We start from the raw sequence: 19941 nt of genomic DNA, 5'->3' as shown, positions 1-19941 counted from the left end.
GGCTTCCCCTGCGTGGGGTGGCGGGCGTGGCCCTCGCCTGGGGTGGGCACTCACCTCTGGCCAGATTGCGGTGGATGGTTTCCTGCGACATGCTGTGTAGACGCTTCATGTAGTCCTCGCTGTACCAGACCCGGAGCCGCTCCCCGGGCCGGATGTCCCTGCACGCCCGGAAGTAGATGCGCTCGTTGTGCTGGAACGCCAGCAGGTTCTGCTCCCTCTCCTCCCGGGAGATGACCACGTACCTGGGGGCGAGGGGGACAGGTGAGAATGCACGGGCCACTCGTGGCTGAGTGCCTGCCGGGGCCAGGCACGGTGCCGGGCAGGCGTGGCAGGTCAGAGGTCCACAAGCTTGTGGCACGTGCTGAAGAGTCTCTAAGGGCAGCCTGCCTGTCCAGGATCGGGACGCCGGCTAGGGGCCAGTCCCTGGTCTCAATGTCACCGTTTTGTGGGACCTCGAGCAAGTCCCCGAGCCTCTAAGAATCTCTGTTTTCTGAGACTAGAAATGACAGCTGCCCTGCCTACCTCCCAGATTCTGGTAAATACACAATTCGACACCAGCTACAAAAATGATTGCAAACTGGACAGATCAGGTCAGTTCTTCAGTAGCTTTCAACCGCACGGATCCCCAAACACCTGCGGGCCTCTGATGGTGGTAAGTGTGGGGTTCTTGGACTCTTTCCAGTATTTCACAAAGCCCAGTAGAAATAACCCATGTGACAAGGGTGCCCCAAAGGTCAATTAATAAATGCTAAAGATCACTATCTTTAAAAAGTGGGTGTCCAGTGCGGACAGAAGAGGGAGGTAAATAAGAGACAAGAGAAGGTTAGCAACTACTCATTAATCTAAGTTATTTTAAGGTAAGGAAACTAGGACTCAGAGAAGGTAAGTGACTTGCCCAAGGTCACACAGCTAATAAATGGGAGGTGGAGCTTTGAGGTCTGTTTTCCTATGTGAGCCTGTAAAGCGCCGACTCAGAAAAGCCCAGATAACCTTGAAGGTTGTGCCAAACCCTCAGAATCACTCCCTTCCCCAACTCTCCCTGAAATGACATTTCCAACACCTAACCAGCCACCTCCAAAAGAGGAGATGATGTAACACGTACAGAGAAGTAGAGACATATAGCTCAAAAGAGGATATCGTTTGGAGTTTTAAGGCTCTGTGCTACGCGAGCATCTAGGAAATTTGGAGTCAAAAATGAACTTCTTTTCCTCACGCTATGGTTTGTCTCAAAAGCCAGGGAAGAAATCAAAGTCTGTCTGACTGGCCTAACTTGGGGCAGTCCAGGGTAAAGAGTAATTCACAGAAAAACAATCCAAGGGGGTAATGAACAAAGGAAAAGTATTCAGCATCATTAACACGGAACACAAAGTAGCACCTTGTCTCACTGGCATGGATTTCTCTCTCTCTCTTCTTTTTTAATGATAACATCCTATTGGCTAGAAAAGCGTCTCCCACGCTAATGGGAGAAAGTAAATTGGCACGACCCTTTGGGACACAAATTTGGCAATGTGGCCGCGAACAAGTATTCGTGCATCCACATTCATAGCAGCATGATTCACAATAATCAGGCAGTGGAAGCAACCCCAGTGTCCACTCATGGATAAATGGATAAACAGAATGTGGAATACACACACATCGCATTTTACTCGGCTTTAAAAAGGAAGCAAATTCTGATTCATGCTATCACATGAATGAACCTTGAAAACACATAGTAAGTGAAATAAGCCAGTCACAAAAGGACAAATACTGTAAGATTCCATTTATATGAGGTACTTAGACGAATAGCTAAATTCATGGAGACAGAAAGTACAACGGTGGTGGCGGGGGCGGGGGTGGTGCCGCCGTGTGGGGCCGGGGGAATGGGAATTAGGGTTTAATGGGTGTTCTGTCTCAGTTGGGGAAGACGAAAAGAGCTCTGGAGATGGATGGTAGTGATGGGTGCACAATGTAAACGAACTTAATGCCGCTGAACTGTACAATTAAAAAAAAAAGTGGTTAAAATGGTCAATTTTATGTCATGTGCGTTTTGTCGCAATTTTTGGAAAATTTAAAAAGGACCCATAAGATGCAGACCAAGTAGACAAACTCTACCGACCACCACCCTGCCTGTATCATTGTTTACCATAGTGCAAAAGCAAAGACATCGAAACGTCTAATATTGGAGAAACGGCTTAGTAAACCGTGGTATATTCATTCGTACGATGGAATGTTACTCATCTATAGAAAAATGTTTTCAATGGATCTTTCCTGGCGTGGAACAACGGTCCTGTCCTGATAGAACGCAGAGTGAGAACAGTAAGACCGGAAGCTATTTACTCTACAGTTCCAACCATGCTTTAAAAACAAGCCTCGCTCGGTAAGCTACTTGAAGGAAATGTTTTACTGGTGACTGATTATCCGTTACAGGTGGATCTGCTCTATCATTTTCTTTTCTGTATTTTCCAAGTTTTCCTTGTTAAGCAATTACTACAGTTACCCCCACGGCCACCCCCTAGAAAAAGACACACATGAACGCCAATTCCAGGACTGGTGGTGGTCCTGGTGGCCAGCCACATTGTGAATCTACATTCGCCGAGCCTCAGGCATAGCACCCTCGAGCACATCCTGCCCCATGTCGTCGGGGACAGTCCCCTGTGGACTCTGTTCTACTCGGCCCTGGAGAAGGCCATGACCTTACAAGGGGGACCACTAGAGTCCAGGGACCAAGCCACCTAGTAACAGGCTGCAGCGCGGACCCCCGGGTTGCGGGAGTGAGGCCAAGGGGGACAGGAGTGCAAACATGAGCTTTTGGCTGCTTCACCCGTGTTTAGAGAAGCAGGTGGGGAGGGGCGGGGGTCACACTTGCAGGATTTTTGGCACTTAGATCCTCGGAACTTGCTTGGGTCCAGGAACTTAGCCTCAACGTATCTGCGCTTGTCAGAATCAGACATGAGCACTGGTCTCCCTGAGCTGTGAAGACCATACTGTGATATCCAGGATGCCGAGTCACGCCACTAACGAAGAACCTGGGGAAAGGAAAAGAGGACCCCTGGCCTAGAGAAGTCTTTCCGAACGAATACTTCCAAGTCGCAACTCTGTAGCACAGGGGTCTGCTTTTCTCTGGATCTGAGATTCCTTCTGAATGTGCAAAATATTTTCCAGTCCCCAATTTTAGCGAGAGCCTGGGGTTTGACATCCAGAATTAATCACCCTTGTGGTTAGTACAGAACTGGGGTAGATCCAAAGTTTCCTACTCCCAGATTCGGAAGGCAAACCATTCATTCATATTCCCTCACAAGAATCACTTGGATCACAGAGCACAAGGAGAGAGACGCTCTTCTCTTTTTTGGGGGGTGTTTAAGCAATCATCAAGCTCTAAAAGCTAGAATTATTTTCTCTGGCATCCAACTTTAGGAGAAAAAGAGATGAGGAACACCTAACTATCAGGGATTTCTTCAAAAGAGCAACTTCTAGACTACGTCCGAAACTTTAGAAAGATTCAGGTCAATTTCCCTTTCTACCTCCTGGTGGTTTCCTGCCCGACAAACATCAAGGTTTAGGAAGAGAACTCCAAATCTTTGCAGTGATCACAATCTTCCAAGACAGATCAAAATTTGTTCAGCATCTGGTTATATTTGGTTGTTTTGAAACTTGGCACGTGAAATATGACATTTTTGGCAACTCTCAGCAAATCGTAACAACCAGTCCCCTCAAGATGCTGAATGGAGCCAAGCTAAGTCCCAACACAGATGACCTCAAATCAGATCTCCCTCTTGTAAGTATTTTGCAGTAACCCCCAATGGTTTGATCCACTCCAAGAATCCTTCTGTCCCCATACGACAATCCCTTTATGAAGAGCCACGCCTGTCCCATTCCGAGAGCCCTCCCTGGAAGACAAGGCTCTTAGGGAGTGAAAATCTCTGTATCTGTTGAGTTTCCAGGTCACTACTTCGTTGGAGAGAAGGCACAGTGTATGTCAGAAGGAGGTGGAAAATGGCTAACGCAGGCCACTCTACAAATAATAGAGCTCATCTGATAGCTTTTCAAATCAGACCCACAGAGTTGACGCCCTTTGAAGCAATCAAAGGGGTGGGTGGTAGTGGGGGGGGGGGCATGTGTTCTCGACTGAAAGTTTCATGATGAGAATGGATAGTTTTTATTCTGAACTCCTTGCTGACTTTGGGTACTGGACAGATAAGCACTAAGACAACACTCTCACACCTCACCCACTGTGCCTTATCAAATGCACCATATTTTCTCGCTGGGTCAGGAAATGACTATCAGTTCCAACAGAAGAGAGAAAATAACCCATGGGGCAACCATTTTGTTGGAGTGGGAGCAGAGAAAGGCCAGGCTCAGATGGTCCTGCTCAGTGGGTATGTCTCTGATGCAAGGAAACTGCACCAGTCACGGAGGGCAGAGATGGGAAAGAGTGACCAAGAAGAGGCTGAGCTCCGTTTTCTCACATGCGTTTAGGTCTCGAGCTGGACAGGTCTTTGGGTCATGCATCCACCCACCGGAGGGTCACCCAACCTCCGACAGAACATCACCCAGCCAGCCTGTAAAGCGGCTGGAGGCCTCAGACCCTTTGGTGGGACTTCCCCATCTGACAAGGGAAATTGTAAAAATTGGCTGCCCATTCACTTCTAACCACTGGCCCCAGTTTCGCCTTCCTGTTTTGATGTGCTAGACCCACAATCCCCACTGAAGCCAAGAAAAAGAAACTACAGAAATTTCATCTGAAGTTCACAGGCTCCTCATCTCTCTGTCCCCTTTGCTTCCAACTTGATCCTTTCCCTCCCCAGGACCAGAGGGAGGGGTCTGCCAGTTACTGGTCAGCACCTAGACCAGGCTGCAGAAGACCCTGGGCCCAGTTTCACAGTATCTTTGCCTGTGGCAGAAATCGGATGACCTGGGTCCCAGGAGGTCAAAGGCGGGCTGGAACCTTCCAGAGAGGGGATAGATCCCTGGTCAGGACTTGGGGATTTCCTGCTTGGGAGGACCTCTCTGTGTGACTGGGAGTAAGCCAGGGCAATGCCCAGGTTAGGAGGCCCCTTCTCTTCTAAGGAGACTCCCAAAGGGACCCGGAGGACCCGCTCTGGTTACTTTGAAAGCCTCAGCTCTCGGAGGACAGGGTCTTGCCTGTGACAGACAGATACCAGGATCAGTGGGGAGGTGTCCCCCCAGAAAGTTCATGCCTCAGGCTGGTCCCTGAAGTACACTGGCAAATGGATAGCCCCTGACCCTTCTGGAGTCTCCTGCCAGAGATGGTGACTTTTTTTTTTTTCCAGGACCCCTAACAATTTTTAGGGAGCAGAAGGTAAAATTCACTCAGCCACGCCCTGCTTGTGCTGTGCAGAGACTTTAAACACGGCTGCACGGTTTCCTATGTGGCTGCTTTGTCTCGCTCTGCCCCTCGGTTCCGTCCTTTTCCTCACAGGGCCAGCTAGCGCGGCGCCCGACACAGGGCATCTGAGTACTTTGGGATTCGGGAAATGCCGACGGCGCTGGAGCCCCTCTGGCCGGCATGCTTTCCCTCAGTCATCTAAGCCCTGCTCTGGGGGCCTCGAGGTTTTCACAGGAAGCGAAGAAAGAGAATATACACCAAAGAAAGATCCTGGAGACCGGGTGCGTTCCAAGTGTGAGATCAATTTCTTTTTATTGCCATCTTAACAAAAAGACTCGGGAAGGCAATCTTGGATTCCAGCACTGGAGGGCAGGGGAATGCCGGGCGATAATCAAGCCACTGGGCTGTCGGACAGGGGAGTGTGCGGTCTGGGGTAGCAGGAGCCCCCAAAAGAACCAAAGAGTGGGGAGATGGAGCTGAGGCCACAGGGACATTGCAGGTGTCCCCCACGCTCTCGACATGGGACAAAGCGTGGTCTGGGTTTAGAAGCAGTGCTCCACAAACAGCCAGAGCAGGCACTGGGGAGAGCGGCCCCCCCGGCCCCCGCCATGGCTCTAGGGGGCAGACGTGGGAGACGGTGGGCCGGGGGGTGCAGGGAGGGGCGGGGGGGAGCAAAGAGGACACAGAGCTGAGCTACACCTGGGTCAGAGCTAAGCTTGCAACTGCCAGCCCGCCTCGCTCGCTGGCTCGAGGAGCCTGCCTGTCTCTCCGCACTCCCACGTGAAACGTGAAGCTAGAGATGTGTGTAGCTGATGCATATGCAGCCCAAGCAAGCGGAGGCAAGGCATGCTGGAACTTGGCTGGGACAGGCGCCCTGCTGGGCTCTTCTAGAAGCCAGAGGAGGAGTCACCTTGCAGGTGCCGAGGCTTGGGCCCTGCCTCTCCCCCGCGCCCCGGCCGTCGGCCTTAGTGCCAGGGCGGGGCCGGGGACTCACCTCCTAAATACTACTACTGCCTCCCGCGGGCACCCAGGAGAGCAGAGTCAAGGAGCAGCGCCCCTCCCAACCCCGGATCTGGCCTCTGACGGGGCTGGGGAGCCGGGCAAATCCACAGACCCGGCTTCCGGGCCTGGCGCCCCCCTCGCCCCACCCCCGCCCCCTGCCGACTAACTGTTGTGTCATCTGTCATCTGTGAAATGCAGGCGATGCTGGTCATAACGGTGACAGGAAGACCGGGCGTGGCCGCGTCTCTGGCTGTCCCCAGAACCCACTGAGATCACACATCTGCAAATGCAGGGAAAGCATAAGGTGCTCTAGGAACGCCAGGGCACCTCCTCCTTCCTCCGACGCCATCCCGTTCTTCTCCCCATTCCACACAAAAGGCAAGCACAGCAGCTGAGCACACGCACCGCAAGGGCAAGCGGAAGGCCAAGGCAGGGGCACCACCCGCCGCGCTCGGAGCCCTGGGGAAGGAGAGGACGGGCCCCTCCTGGGAGGGCTCGGCTCCCCCTGCCCAACCTCAGGCTTCAGCCCCTTCGGAAGCAGCAGAATCAGGGCGCAGGAGGCGGCTGTGGCAGCCCTGAGGTTGGCAAGCAGGATTCCATTCAGATGCTCCCCGCTCTTGCTACCCTCTTCCCCACGAGGCCCGCTGCTGTGGGCGCAGACCAGGAGGAGGCCGCCGCTCGGGCACAAGCAAGCGTCAGGCAGGCAACTTTGCCCACATCTTCGGCATCGGCCAAAGATGAGGGCCTGGGGCTGGATGCACACTCTGTTGGAGCCCAGGGCCGCCGACCTGCGCGTGGGGAGGAGATGGCGGTCTCCCCGGTATCCTACAGGGGTCATCGGTCCCAGACATGAGAGACCGGCTCCCGTCTCGAGGCCAGGCACCCGTCCTCCATCTCTCTTCCTCCTCCTGTAGACTGGCTGGGTTAGAAATTGTGCTTTCTCTTCCGAGACCTGGTAGTCCGTGCAGGGGCCGGTGGCGGGGAAGCCTGCGGGGGCTCTGCCGGGGGCGCCTCGGCCCGAGGGGTCGAGCCCGTGGGGGCTACCCCGTCGGGCCCCCGCTGAGACGCCCGAACTCCGTCCCGGATCTCTGTCAGCGTCTGGCACATCTGACCGACGCGGCTGGTCAGCTCGGCCATGGTCTGGCCGATGGCGTGCATGCTGTTTGCCATGTCCTGGTGCACGGTCACCAGCTCCCGGCAGATCTGCTGGAACGCCTCAGTCTGCTGGACGTGGGCATGGGGGAGCTGCCAGTCAAGGCCTGTGCTGGGCGTGCTGGGGTGTGGCCGAGGGGTCCTGCAGGCGGCCTGGGCCTGGGGTGAGGGCCGGGGTAGGGCCTCCGGCTTGGGGCCCACCATCTCGGACTGGTCTGAGGAGGAGGAGGAGCGGAGCAGGGTGGGCCTGGCCAGGTGGGCCTCTTCCTCCGCGGGCTGCTGCAGGGGCACCCGCAGAGGCTGCCTCGAGGGCCCGGGGGCCTCCTCATCTTCATCATCTTGGGGGATAGAAACAAAAAAGGGCAAATGATTACAACAGAGAGAAAGGGGGCAGCCCTGGGCCTGGGCCCACCCCCAAGTCACTCTCCAGTCCCCCTGCCCTGCCACCCCTGAGCCTCATTCAGCACCTGCCTGCTCCCCACCCACCCACAGAGACGCCCCTGCTCCCCAAATCCCTGAGGCATGCGGGCCAGGCGCCCCTGGGGAGTAGGGTGGGCGTGAGTACTGCCCAGGCCCCCTTCCTCTTGCAGGAACGGCACCACTCTCGCGGGAGAGCCCAGGTCAGGGGACTTGGAGAGCCCAGGCCCAGTGACAGTGGCAGGTGGACCCCGTGGCTCCCTTCATCTCTCTGTGACTCAGTTTCGGCAGAGCAAGGATGGTGCCTGCTCTGTCCACCTACCCAACCACTTGCCTACCTAGCAGGGTTGTCAAGGAAACTAAACAAGAGAGCGGACAGGAAGGAGCTTGGCAAAGCCTTCACGAGCCACACCTGCCAAGAGGCGCTCGGAGCGGCCGCGTCCGCCTTGCCTGGGCCCCCTTGTGGCCTGGCAAGAATCTGCAGCTCTAAGTGAGCGCAGGGGGCGGCCGCCGGCTGGAGCTGGGAGGCACGGGGTGGCGCGGGGGCGACAGTCAGACTGGAGGGTGCAGAGCAGGAGAGCCACCTCGACCCCCCAGGTGGGCCACCCGGGAGTGTCTGATAGCTGGCAGGCGCCCTCACACAGAGGGCTCCCCCTCGCAGCCAGTCACAGGGAAAGGGGCCCAGCCCCTGCACACGCCGGCCTCGGCTCTCTTGGGAGCAAGGTTAGGAGCTGATTCCCATGGCAGGAATAAAAGATATACAGGTTCCCTGCCTGTCCCAGAGGGGCTAAATTCAGAACCACCCCCAGGGGAGGTGACGGGGAGGACAGACAGACTCATCTTGCCCCCAGCCGCACGCACGCCTCCCCAGGGTTCCAGGGCCTCCCTTGGGCCGGCTGGGGAAGAGCCCAGTTACTCATAACCACACCTGGTGGGACAGCTGCCATCCCCCCACCCCGGGGATCCCAGGACCCCCATTCTGGCAGGGCAGGGCTGGAAGGAGAGGGCGGGGCTGAAGTGATGGTGCTCCCTTCCTTCCAGGGCCTCCTTCCACACAGCCCCTGGCCTCGTGCTCTAACAGCTGGTCGGCTGGCCGGGAAAAGGGGGCTGGCCGAGCCTGCAGGGGAGGGGTCCCGGGCCCCCTGCCCAGCCCAGGTCACATTTGGTAACCTCATTACCTTCCGTCTTAGGGAGATGGAGGAGAGAGCAGGGCAGGATTTAGGGAATGGACTTCACTGGGTTCTAGGCCCCCTTCTTTTTCTCAAAACTGGGTGGAATCACCCTGAAACTTAGCAAAACACTGATTCACAGGGAGCTGGCGGGACCGGGGCTCGAGTCCTGGTTCTGAATCTAGCTCGGGGGCCACCTCTGCTTCTGGAACTCAGCTGCCTTGTCTACATAGCAAGGAAGTCAGACTGGATGGTCTCTGTTCCTTTCTGAGTCCTGAAGAACTGACTCCGAATGGCCACCTGTCAGGAGCCCTAGCCAAACAGGAAATTAGCACAATCCCAATCCCAACAGCGAGGGGCCTTGGAAGGGAAGCAGGGTCTTTGTGAACCACCTTCCCGGGGCTGGCCAGCCGCTGACTTCCCTGGAGTCCTCCCACCCTGCTCCATCTCTCAGAGGCCGGGCTCCGGTTGGGACTGTGGGCCGAGGGTGGGCAGTGGGTGTGTGCAGAAGCCAGAACTGAAGGGGGTGCAGCCCCAGCACGGAAGGGTCTTGACTGCTCCCCCCCACTCAGGGGAGCCCCAACTCGAACCACAGCCCCAACTATAGGCTGCTGGGCCCAGAGATGACCGCAGTCGGGCCCCTGGCATCCAAGTCCCTCCCAGGACACAGGAAGCCCAGGAGAATGGGGCAGAGAGACGTGGAGGGGGTGTGGGGGCAGTAGGGACGGGGAGCGGACCTGGTGAGACAGGCAGATCTCACCAGAGCCTTAGCGGGGAAGAGAGAGGCAGAGGACCGTGAGGAGTGGGAGTGGGCAGCATGGCGCAGAAGCTCAGCAAAAGAACACAGAAGTAAAGACGTTAGGAAGAGAGAGAGAAAGAAAGGACTGATCGCCCCCCCTGCCCCCCCACTGTGGCCTGGGCCCTGAAGACTTGGCTGGCTTCCTCCCGCGCCCCCTCCCCCGCGCCTGCTACACTGGGTTTCCCTGGCTCCTCTCTGTCCTGGAACGTGCCAAGCGCCTTCCTGATGCAGGGCCTCTGTACATGCAGTTCTGGGCCTGGAGGCTCCCCGCTCCCCTCCCCGCGCCCCACGCTGAGGCCCAGTTAACTCTTACTCACCCTGCGCCTCTCAGTTCCACTCCCCACTCCCCGGGGAGAGCCACATCCTCAGCCCCTGGCCCTCAGACAGGGCTGCTACGGAACTGGCAGGGCCAAATGCAAAATCTGAATGCAGGACCCCTTGTTCAAAGACTGTTAGGAACTTCAGGAAGGCAAAAGCAACTCGTTAAAGCCGGGACAGTGCCCTTGTGCGTGCAGAGCCCGAGGGTCACTGTGCAGGTGGCCAAGGTCATGCACCCAGGAAGTCAGCGCCGCTCTCAGGACCTCCTGCGTCCACCCTTCAGCCCTTCCTTACGACTGTCCTCACACAACGACTTAAAGCTCGTGTATTCCCACGAGTCTAGGGACGACCCAAGAGCAGGGCCGGTGTAGGTTTTATATATACAACTCTGTCTTCCCAGCTCCCAGCACAGCTCCTGGCACAGAGTTCAGGAAGTATTCTAGAATGAATGAACGGAAAGGGGCGGAGAAGACAGAGCGGGAGAAGGAGGGAAGGGTGCATGGGAAGACTGGATGACACAGAGAAGGACAGAAGAGAGGAGAAGGCGAGGGAAGGGGGCAATGGCCGAGGAGGAGGAGGAGGCTGGGGAGCAGGCAGCGGGGGCCCGGGGAGGGGAGGCCGGCGGTACTCACAGCTGGTCGAGGGGCTGTCGGTGCCATCCAGTTCTGCCCTGGGGAAGTTGTGCCCGGAACGGGCTGTGAGCAGGGTTGACTCGATGGCCCTCTCGTGGGCAGTGAGCATGATGGTGGGGGCCCGGCCCCCAGCCCCGGGGCCCGACAGGGACTGCTGCATGAAGGCCAGCTTGTCCTTGGTCCTTCGTTTCATGTCATCCCATCTGTGCTTAATGTCCTTGACGGAGCGGGGGACCTGGCTGACGGAGGTGATTTTCCGAGCTATGCCTTCCCAAATCTTGTCCCTGTCGGCATGGGACAGCCGCATGGTCTCCCTCCCAAAGAGAACCGCTTCGTGGTGGGTCACCTCCGTGACCAGAATGTCCAGTTCCTCCTTGGAGAACTTGGGTTTCCTCTTGCGCTCGGCCAGGGGCGCCACATTCCTTGGGTTGAATATCCCACAAAGCACAATTGGGTAAATGACCGTCAGGGCGGGTGGTCCTCCTCCTTCCTAATTGCCGGCCCCCAGCTGCGGAGCCAGGAGGCACCTGGGCACCCTCGCCCGCTCACCACCACCACACCCTCCTCCTAGCGAGAGGCCCCTTCCCCTACTCCTCGGAGGGCAGGAGGGCGGGAGGGGTGCGGCGTAGTGGGTGGGAGCGCGGCCCGAGTCAGACGCCTTCGGTGGCAGGCCCTGCCTTAGCCCTGGCTAGCTGGGAGAGCCCGGGCTGTGCACTCAGCCTTTTCCCGAACCCTCTCCCCGGCCGGGTCAGGAGAAGCAAGCACACGGACCTCGGGGTCGTTACGAGGGAGGGGAAAGCAGTGATGTCCGAGAGCTTTAAAGCCCTCCGCAGGAACAAAGGGTCCTCACTGGGGTTGGGAGCAGGCCATTGCCTCACAGATGGCTCACAGGAAGAATATTTAAACAGGGCGACTATTTACAGCGGGCTTCCCGGCGTGTGGCCTCGCTGGTGACGCCCGTGATTAGGGTGTGGTCACAGAAAGCTCTCTTCGTCTCCCTCCCTGGCTCCCAAGTGCCCCCCAGGCCCCCACCTCTGGGTGTGTGGAGGCTCCCCTCCGACTCCAGTCCTGGCTAGCAGCAGCTCTTCTGGGGTCGGCCGCTGTGGCCTTTTGGCCGCTCGGGGGTAGGACGTGAGCAGTCCCTGAGCACCCACCGGGAGACAAGTTCCACGCTGACGGAGGCCAGGAGTGACCTTGGCTTCCATCTGCAGAGTAGCCAGGGGCTGCTTGACTGACTGAGACCTTGAGCAAGAACCACCCAAGAGAGGAACCCAAAGTGCGGAGGGGAAACCCGGGGCCCGAGTCACTCCTCCGGCTGCTCCCCTAACCTCGGCAAGAGGCTAGGGGGCACAAAGATCCTTCAGCCCTCACCTCCCCACCCCACCTACCCAGAGCACCGTGGCTCAGGGTCAAGGAAGGCTGGGCCTTTGTTACCAAGCCAAGACAGCGCCAGGGGCCCGGGCCCCGCACTCAGAGCGACCTGGAGCTAGACGCCGAGTCTCCTGAGCAAACCCGCCTCCCCCTCTATAAAATGAGGGTGCTAATTCTAGAGCCACCTTCCAGGGCCGCCAGGAGGAATTCCTCAGGGGTTTTTCAGTCTCACCACTATTGGCATTTGGGGCTAGAAACTTCTTTGTGAGTGGGAAGGGGCGTCCCGGGCCATATACGACGTTTCTCAGCATCCTTGGCATTTACTCGCAGACCTGTGACCACCCAACATGGTGAGTGGCAAAACAGCCCCTGGTTTCAGACCACCGATCTCATGAATGCAGAGCCCCTAGCATAGGGATGCCGTAAAGTCAACACTCATTACGTTGATGCCCGTTCTCTTCCCGGCCCACCACTTAATTTTTTGAAAAAACTCACCAACTCCATCCAATCCCGCACAAGACCCTAAGTTGTCACAGTACAAGAGCGGATGTCTGCACACAGGAATGAGCAATCGCAAAAGGAAGCTATACATTAAGGGGGAAGGCAGGTTCCCAGCACGAACTGGCTTTCCCCTCCAACTACCACCAGAGGGACATCTCCGTGGCAACAAACCACACCCCCAACCCCCACCTACTCCTTGAGTGTTGAATGAGAGGGGCCCCAGCAGCTGTGACTGCCCTGGGGCCATCTTGCATCAGAAGGGGTTGGCAGACAGGACAGGATGGGCCGAGGACAGACCCCAGGCCAGCAAGGCAGCAGAAGCAGAACCCACCCCACCCACAGCCCAGGAGGCCATGCTTTCGCCTGGGCCCTTGTGCACAAGCAGAAAGAACATGGGCCCAGAGGTCAGAGACAGGTTCCAGTCCTGGTTCCGCCCCTGACGGCATGATCTAGCGTAAGATCTTGCCCTGCTCTGGGCCTCGGTGTCACCGCTGTAGCAGGAAGGGCCGAACAGAGGAGGGGCTCTCAAGAGCAGCACGTCAGACTCGCTATGGAGAGCTTTAGAAATACCAATACCGTGGGCTCACCCTCGGCCCGATGCAGTCAGAATCTCTGGGGCGTCGGATGATCGCTAAGTTAGCTCAGATGATGTCTTTCCCGAGGGTTGTGGTAAAGCCTCGTCCCCAGGGTGAAAGATGAGAGATGGGTGGCATCGAGGCACAGAATCCGCTCGGCCTGCAAAGCTTCTGGAGCCTCGGAAGCAATGGTGCAGAAAGGCCCTGAAGCCAGACTGCACTCAGACACACTCTCCTCTGCTTGCCTAGAGCCAGGCGGGAGCCACAGGGAACAGAAGCCCAGGCCGGTGCTCCGGTCCCCACTTCTGTGGCCCTGGTCACAGTGCCCTCAAATGCAATCCTGGCCCCTGGCAGGGCCCAGCTCAAAGGCCCCCTGCTCTGTCATCTGGGCCCGTGCAGCACATTCTCTGTGCCTTCATTCGCCAACTGCAGCTGAAAAAAACCAATTTCCACGGTGGAAGGTGGGAGTCCTGGGAGGACCGGGAGGGCCAGACCATCGAGGGCGCCCCGTTACACGGTCGGCTCTGCAAGTGGGTGGGGACTTACAAGGGCCGAGCTGACACTGGCACCGGGTGGTCGGGCTGAAGGCGGTTAGGACTGTGTCCGTGGCCTTCTCGGAGGCCCCTGCAGGGCACCAGCGCACCAGAGGATGTGAAAGGGGGCTAGAGGGAGGGGTCCACCTGTCCCTGGGCACCTCTGCTTCTGCTCCTGTTAAGTGGCAGTGAGAAGAGCCGCCCCGACAAATAAGAGGACAAATCCCAGCATGCTCTGGAGAGTGTAAGCCGAAGCCCCTCTCGCCCTCCCAGCCCCCCATCCGCAGCTCTCAGGTGGGGAGCACAGGTGGGCAGGAAGGCCCCGGGGAAGGGAACAGCAGACCTCACCATAGCCTCCCCACCTCCAACCAACTTCTCCTCGTTTGCTTGGAAGGTGGCAGAGTTGAAATACAGCAAACGCCCTCTTAGAAAGTTCCTGACTGCCCTCCCTCCGAGCACAACCTCTCCAGCATCCCCCCACCACCACGGGTCACAGAACTGCACAAACGCCCACAGAGGGCCCCATCCGAGGCTCTCCTGCCCCTCCCAGCCCAGATCCACACGCCGTCACCCCTTCTGGGGCCCAGAGAGGGGCACCAAGGACGTGCCAGTGCAAGCCTGAACTCCCACACAGCACACAGACCCCTCTGGGCAGGGCCCTGGCACCCCTGCCCGGGCCAGCAGCACAGACCCAAAAGGAGAGCTGTGGGCTGAGTGCTCAGGTCCAGGCTCAGTCCAGCCACCCCTGGGCAGCCCTGGGCCAGTCTCCTGCTCTCTCTGGCTGGCCAGGAAGGATCCTCCTGGTGCAAACTTCTGTCCCAAACACGGCACGACAGTAAAACCCCTCTTGAAAGTACTCATGCCCGGGCAGCAAGTACCATCGAAAACTGAGCTAGGGACTGTGCCAGAAGCCTCCTTTTCCACGGGGCCACTTCAACAAGTGCTGGCAGCTGCACTGGGATGAGTCCTGCACCCCTCCGGCAGGAGCCGGCCCCGTGAGAGAGGTCAGAGCCCCAGGTGGAGGGACGCCCCCTCCGTGGGGGCAATGCTGCCCAGAGCGGGGGGCCCTGGGCACTCCAGAAACAGAGACAAATGTGCAGACGTTAGGGGTCCCTCTGTAACCCACAGGCCTCCTCCAGAGCCCCCCGATGGAAGGCTGGGGAAGCAAGAGGGTCCCCCAGAGCTCCACACATCCCAAACCCTGCAAACAGCAGTCCCGGGGCCTTCGGGGGCCTCCACCACTGGAGACCTCACAGGCCCCAGCACACTCCCTTGGCTTCCTTTCCGGAGTTTGGGCAAGGCTCCCAGGAAATCAGCAGAAAGCAGGACTCACCTCATCCAGTTGGCTTTAGTCTCATCTGACCCATCTATGGACTTGTAGCGGTTATTCTTGTCCACAATCTGGAAGACAGAGAGAGAGTCTAGAAGGCGCCACCCTCGAGAGGCTCTTGTGTCCCTGCACTCCTCCCCAAGCCAGGGCCTCCCTCCCTTCGGCTTGCCCTCCTGCTACGATGCAGGACTGAAAACCGAGCTGGGGCCTGGAATCCCATCTCCTTCTCCTGTCCTAACAGAAGACCGGCAACATGGTGGACGAGCCGCACTTCCAGGAGCCCCATACCGCAAACCTGGAAGTTAGATCCAGCCCTTCTTCTCTCCCTCTAGCTTCTGTGAGAAATAGAGGCCAGCGCTGGATGACCAAGCACACGTGAGAGGGGCTTCCTCCTCTCCCCAACCTTGAACTGGTCAAGCGCCGCAGGGCTGGGCTGCGCCCTTCTCTTCTGTAAAACGTCCTGATTTCCTCATCACTCTTGAATCAGGGTTCAGCTGGGTATGGAGTTTGAGGCAGACTGTTTAATTTTCTTTCAGCCCCTGGAAGATTGCCCAAAAGGCTGCCATAGGCTGTTCGGGAAGCTACTGTTACTCTTTTGTGGATAGGCTGTCGAGGGTAAAATTTAAGACTTTCCCTTCATTTTTGATTTAATGCAATTTCCCTCTGTGGTTTTGAAGTGGAGTATTTACTTCCTTAAAATTCTCATTACTCGACGAGCATATTACTTGGTGAAGACATATCTCTTCTTCCATTCTGGGAAATTCTGAGAAACTCCTAAGTTTTTGAGTACAGCTTCTCAGTCATTTTCTCCAGTCTCTTCGTGTAGAACTTCTATTAAACATATTTGGGACTATCCCCCATGTCTTTTAACTACCTTTTTCTATTTTTCTCTCTCTTTTTCTGGGCAGTGCTCTGAGAATATTCCTCAGAACTCTCTTCTGGTTCACTAATTCTCTCTTTAACTGTGTCCGGTCGAGAATTTATCCACGTATTAACGTTCTTCCTTTGTTTTTAAATAAGCAATTTTAATGCAATGAGTATTTTTCATTCCCACAATCTTCATATCCATCTTTTCTTCATTCCACCTCGCTGTTTCACAAAGTCACGTTCCTTCTGTTTCCCTTTCCCAGCAGCATTACTGAACTATAACTGACATATAATGTACGATTTGATAAACTTTGACAACTGTACATACCCATCACCACAATCAAGAAAACAAACATATCCATTCCCCCCCAAGTTTCCTTGTGCCCCAGAATCTCCCCCTCCTGCCTCTCTCCATCCCTCCCATCCCCAGTCCACAGGCAACCAGTGAGCTTCTCCTTGTAACCATAAATTGCTTTGCATTTTCTAGGATTTCATATAAATGAAATCAAATAGAAGCCATGCTCTCAGCACAATTATCTTGAGATTTGTCCCTATTGATGTGTGTATCAGACTTCATTCCTTTGTAGTGGGAAGCAGTATTCCATTGTTTGGATGTGCCACAATTTGCTTTTTTACCTACTTCTTAATGGATATTTGGGTTCTGTCTAGTTTTTAACTAGTACAAGTAAATCTGCTAAGAGAATCCAGTTATAAGACATTCTGTAGACACACACATCTCCTGTGGGCAGATACCTTGCAGTGGAATGGCTGGGTCACATGGTAAGTATATGTGTAGCTTTTAAGAAACTGCTAGACTGTTTTTCCCAAGCGGTTGCAACATTTTACATTCCCATACAACAGCACCAGCTGGTCCACATCCTTGCCAATGCTTGGTATGGACAGTCTTTTTCATTTAGCCATTCTGATAGGCATGAAGCAGTATCTCATTGTGGCTTTAATTTTATTTCTCTGATGACTAATGATGTTGAGTGTCTTTTCGTGCAGTTACTTGTCAGCTGCATATCTTCTCTGGCGAAGAGTCTAGTCGAATCTTTGCTCATTTTTAAAATTGGTTGTTTTTTCCTTATTATTGAGTTTTGAGAGTTTTTTAAAAATATTACTTTGGATCCAGTCCACCATCAGACATATGATTTACGAATGCTTTCTCCTAATCTAAGGCTTGTTTATTCATTCTCTTAATGATATCTAAGAGCAGAGGTTTTAAATTCAAACAAAAATCCACTGTTTTGTTCTTTTTAATGCGTGTTATCCTTCTTTTATTTCTTCAAGGATCCTAAGGCTGAGACTGCTAATTATCCCTCATTATCTACTATCTCCTTTGTCCATGGTAGCAGAACTCCTGGATTATAACTGGGCACCTGGCTACCTGTAAGAACAGAATACATTTTGGGGTGCCTGGCTGGCTCAGTCAGGGGAGCATACAACTCTTGATTTTGGGGTCATGGGTTAGAGGCCCGTGTTGGGTGTAGAGATTACTAAATAAATAAATAAATAAATAAACTTAAAAAAAAAACCCAGAATACATTTCTTGGTTTCTCTGTTAGCTACGTTCTGGCCAATAGGATGTAGGTGGAAGTGTCATGTGTCAGTCTCCTGAAAACTTCTTCGAAAGACAGCTGATAGATGCCTTTCCACCATGCTACTGGAATGCAGATGTAATGGCTGGAGTTCTAGCAACCAACTTAAACTATGAGGATAATCCAAGCACTGAGATAGTGATGAGCTGGGGTCAAGCTTGGTTCCCTGAGGGCTTAGTGGGACAGAGCCACAACACCAGGCCTAGAATGTATTAATAAAAGAAAATTTAACTCCCATTTAGCTTGAGCCACTGTTATTTAGAATCTCAGTTACTCACAGTCAAACCTATTCCTGATATGGATCCCAAACAGTTAATTTAAATTCATTTTCAGAATATAATTTTCATTTTAGAGTGAATTCGCTTGTCATTGATATTCAGAGGCTGTCTTTTTAACATTGTCTTCATTAGTTTTAGCGATTTGGTCTTGGGGTGGGGGCTTGTCTTTTTTTTTGACTAGCACTGTAATGTTTGGGGGAAAAAAGGGTGAGGATTGGTCAAAGCATGAACTCTCAACGCATCTGGACTAGAAGCCCCTTTGCCCCCTCCACACACACCTTCTTTACCCATATTCTTTCTCTGGATATTCACATCTACCTCCAGACTCTCAACTTGTTCATTACTCACAATCTTCACCTCAAGCCCCAGCTGATAATATCTGACTTCCCATGTGACTTCCCTTCCTGGCTGTCTCAGGGGCACCTCAAACTTACCTCCCACAACTTACGCCCCCAGGCCCCACCCCCACACCTCTTCCTCTCCTACTGTCCTCATTACAGTATCTGAAATCACTATCTACTCAGGTTTCAAAAAGAAAGCCATTCCTACTACCAAAAACCAAAGAATGGCACGCTTCATATGGGTGAACTGTATGGTACGTAAATTATATCTTGAAAAAGCTGTTAAAAACAAAAAGAAAGTTACCCTTCATCCCTTGCTCTCTCAACGCCCCCCATCCCATCCAACCTCTCAGCAAGTCCTGCCATCAGATGTCAAAACTGTCCCTCTGGTTCCACTGCGTCCTGCTTCCATGTTGGTCTGAGCCATTAGGTCTCTTCCGGACAACTACAGGAGACTCTAACTCCCTCCCCTGATGGCGCTCTGGACTCTCCACATTCTTCTCCAAGCAGCGACTGTCATCTTTATGGATGTAAAGCACCTCACGTCACTCATCCAGGATCACCTGCAGCACTTACAATAAGATCTGCCCCCGTGGTCACAGCCTCCAAGGCCCGTGCCTGCGTCCCTCCCCGACGTGGGCCTCCCTCTTCCCCTTCACGGGCTGCGGCCACAGCACCTGACAGTGAGGCTTTACACGGGATGGTTCACTGCCTACGACCTCTTTGCCCCACTCTTAAAAAATTAACAATCAGGAAATTTTTCACACATCCAGAAATTATAAAGAATAATGTGGCCGCCAACAAAAGTGACCTCCAGCCGTATCCGTCCCCCACCTCGCTCGCTTCAAGAAAACACCTCGACATAGTTGAAGACCGTCTCTGCCTCCAACTTCACCCTCTCTCTCCAAGGTTAACCACCATCATGAAGCTGGTGGGGAGCCTTTCCATTTTTACTACACAAGGAGTTTTCTAGAAACAATGTACAGAATGGTTTTGCAGGTTTGTACAATTCACAGATACCCCAGTGAACATATCCTTTTGTACCTTTTTCCCACTGACTTTTGCATGACTGGTCCCTTCTTATCTTTTGGGTCTCAGTTTCTGTCACCTCCTCCTCCGAAGAAGCTTTTCCTGACCTGAACCTAAAGTAGGCTCTCCCTTGCCACTTCCTGACCTCTGCGTGCCGGCCCCCCACAGCATTATCTCTATGACATCACCTGTCACTTCCTTTTAGAGACCTAATTGCATGGTGCAGTTTTGACATTGATGGTGTTCATTTGTCAGCTTGGCCATTGACTGTCTCCCTCACTGGACCATAAGCTAGTGAAGGCAAAGCACCCGTTCATGATGGTGGCCTGGCCCCGGATCCTCCATACAGCACATGGCACGGGATAGAATCCTGGCTGAACGAATGAATGGTTGGCTGAAGAGCCTTTTAAGGAAAAAGTGAATCAAAGAAAAAAAAATGATCTAATGTTAATATTTTAGGAAAAAGGAAATGAGTGGTGTGCTGAAGCTGGCTTGCACTGGCTAATGAGCGCGGACTCTGAAATCTTCCAGAATTTCATGAACCAATTGTTAAACAGCTGTTATTAGAAATTTAATTACATAAACTTACAATTCAAGAAATGGTATTTTGAAGGTAATAAATACTCAACGCTTACCACTTCCTAATTACCTTCTATTTTACTATCATCGGTGTTCTTGAGGGAAATGGCCATCTATTGTGTCT

General features: G+C 54.3%; 2 protein-coding genes across 2 annotated transcripts in view; both read right to left on the bottom strand.

The window, feature by feature from the left end:
• Window positions 1-19941, bottom strand: part of PRDM11 (PR/SET domain 11) — a 58595-nt gene that overhangs the window by 7938 nt on the left and 30716 nt on the right. The window contains exons 6-7 of the mRNA XM_035012623.1: window positions 15129-15196; window positions 55-242 (exon numbers count right to left, since the gene is read on the bottom strand). Of these exons, the coding sequence (XP_034868514.1) occupies window positions 55-242; window positions 15129-15196 (256 nt within the window). The remainder of the gene's footprint in view (window positions 1-54; window positions 243-15128; window positions 15197-19941) is intronic.
• Window positions 5609-13332, bottom strand: LOC118015794 (myb-related transcription factor, partner of profilin-like). Its single transcript, XM_035012625.1, has 4 exons — window positions 12372-13332; window positions 11848-12020; window positions 10816-11237; window positions 5609-7818 (listed from the first exon to the last, which is right to left on the bottom strand). Exons 1-4 carry the CDS (start codon window positions 12504-12506, stop codon window positions 7253-7255), a joined length of 1296 nt encoding a protein of 431 aa, XP_034868516.1. The 5' UTR covers window positions 12507-13332; the 3' UTR covers window positions 5609-7252.

The sequence above is a fragment of the Mirounga leonina genome, unplaced genomic scaffold (assembly GCF_011800145.1).
Source record: "Mirounga leonina isolate KUSES-001 unplaced genomic scaffold, KU_Mleo_1.0 Mir_166, whole genome shotgun sequence".
Classification (NCBI taxonomy): Eukaryota; Metazoa; Chordata; class Mammalia; order Carnivora; family Phocidae; genus Mirounga; species Mirounga leonina.
Note: the sequence above shows the minus strand (reverse complement) of the source record. Positions and strands in the feature narration are given on the sequence as shown.

Excerpts from the sequence above, each read along its gene's own strand:
- LOC118015794 (XM_035012625.1), bottom strand. The coding sequence starts at position 12,506 with ATGCCAAGGATGCTGAGAAACGTCGTATATGGCCCGGGACGCCCCTTC. Across the intron at positions 11,238-11,847 it reads GAGCCTCCACACACCCAGAG|GAATGTGGCGCCCCTGGCCG; the intron begins GTGGGGGCCTGG and ends ATTCAACCCAAG. Across the intron at positions 7,819-10,815 it reads CGACAGCCCCTCGACCAGCT|ATGATGAAGATGAGGAGGCC; the intron begins GTGAGTACCGCC and ends CTATCCCCCAAG.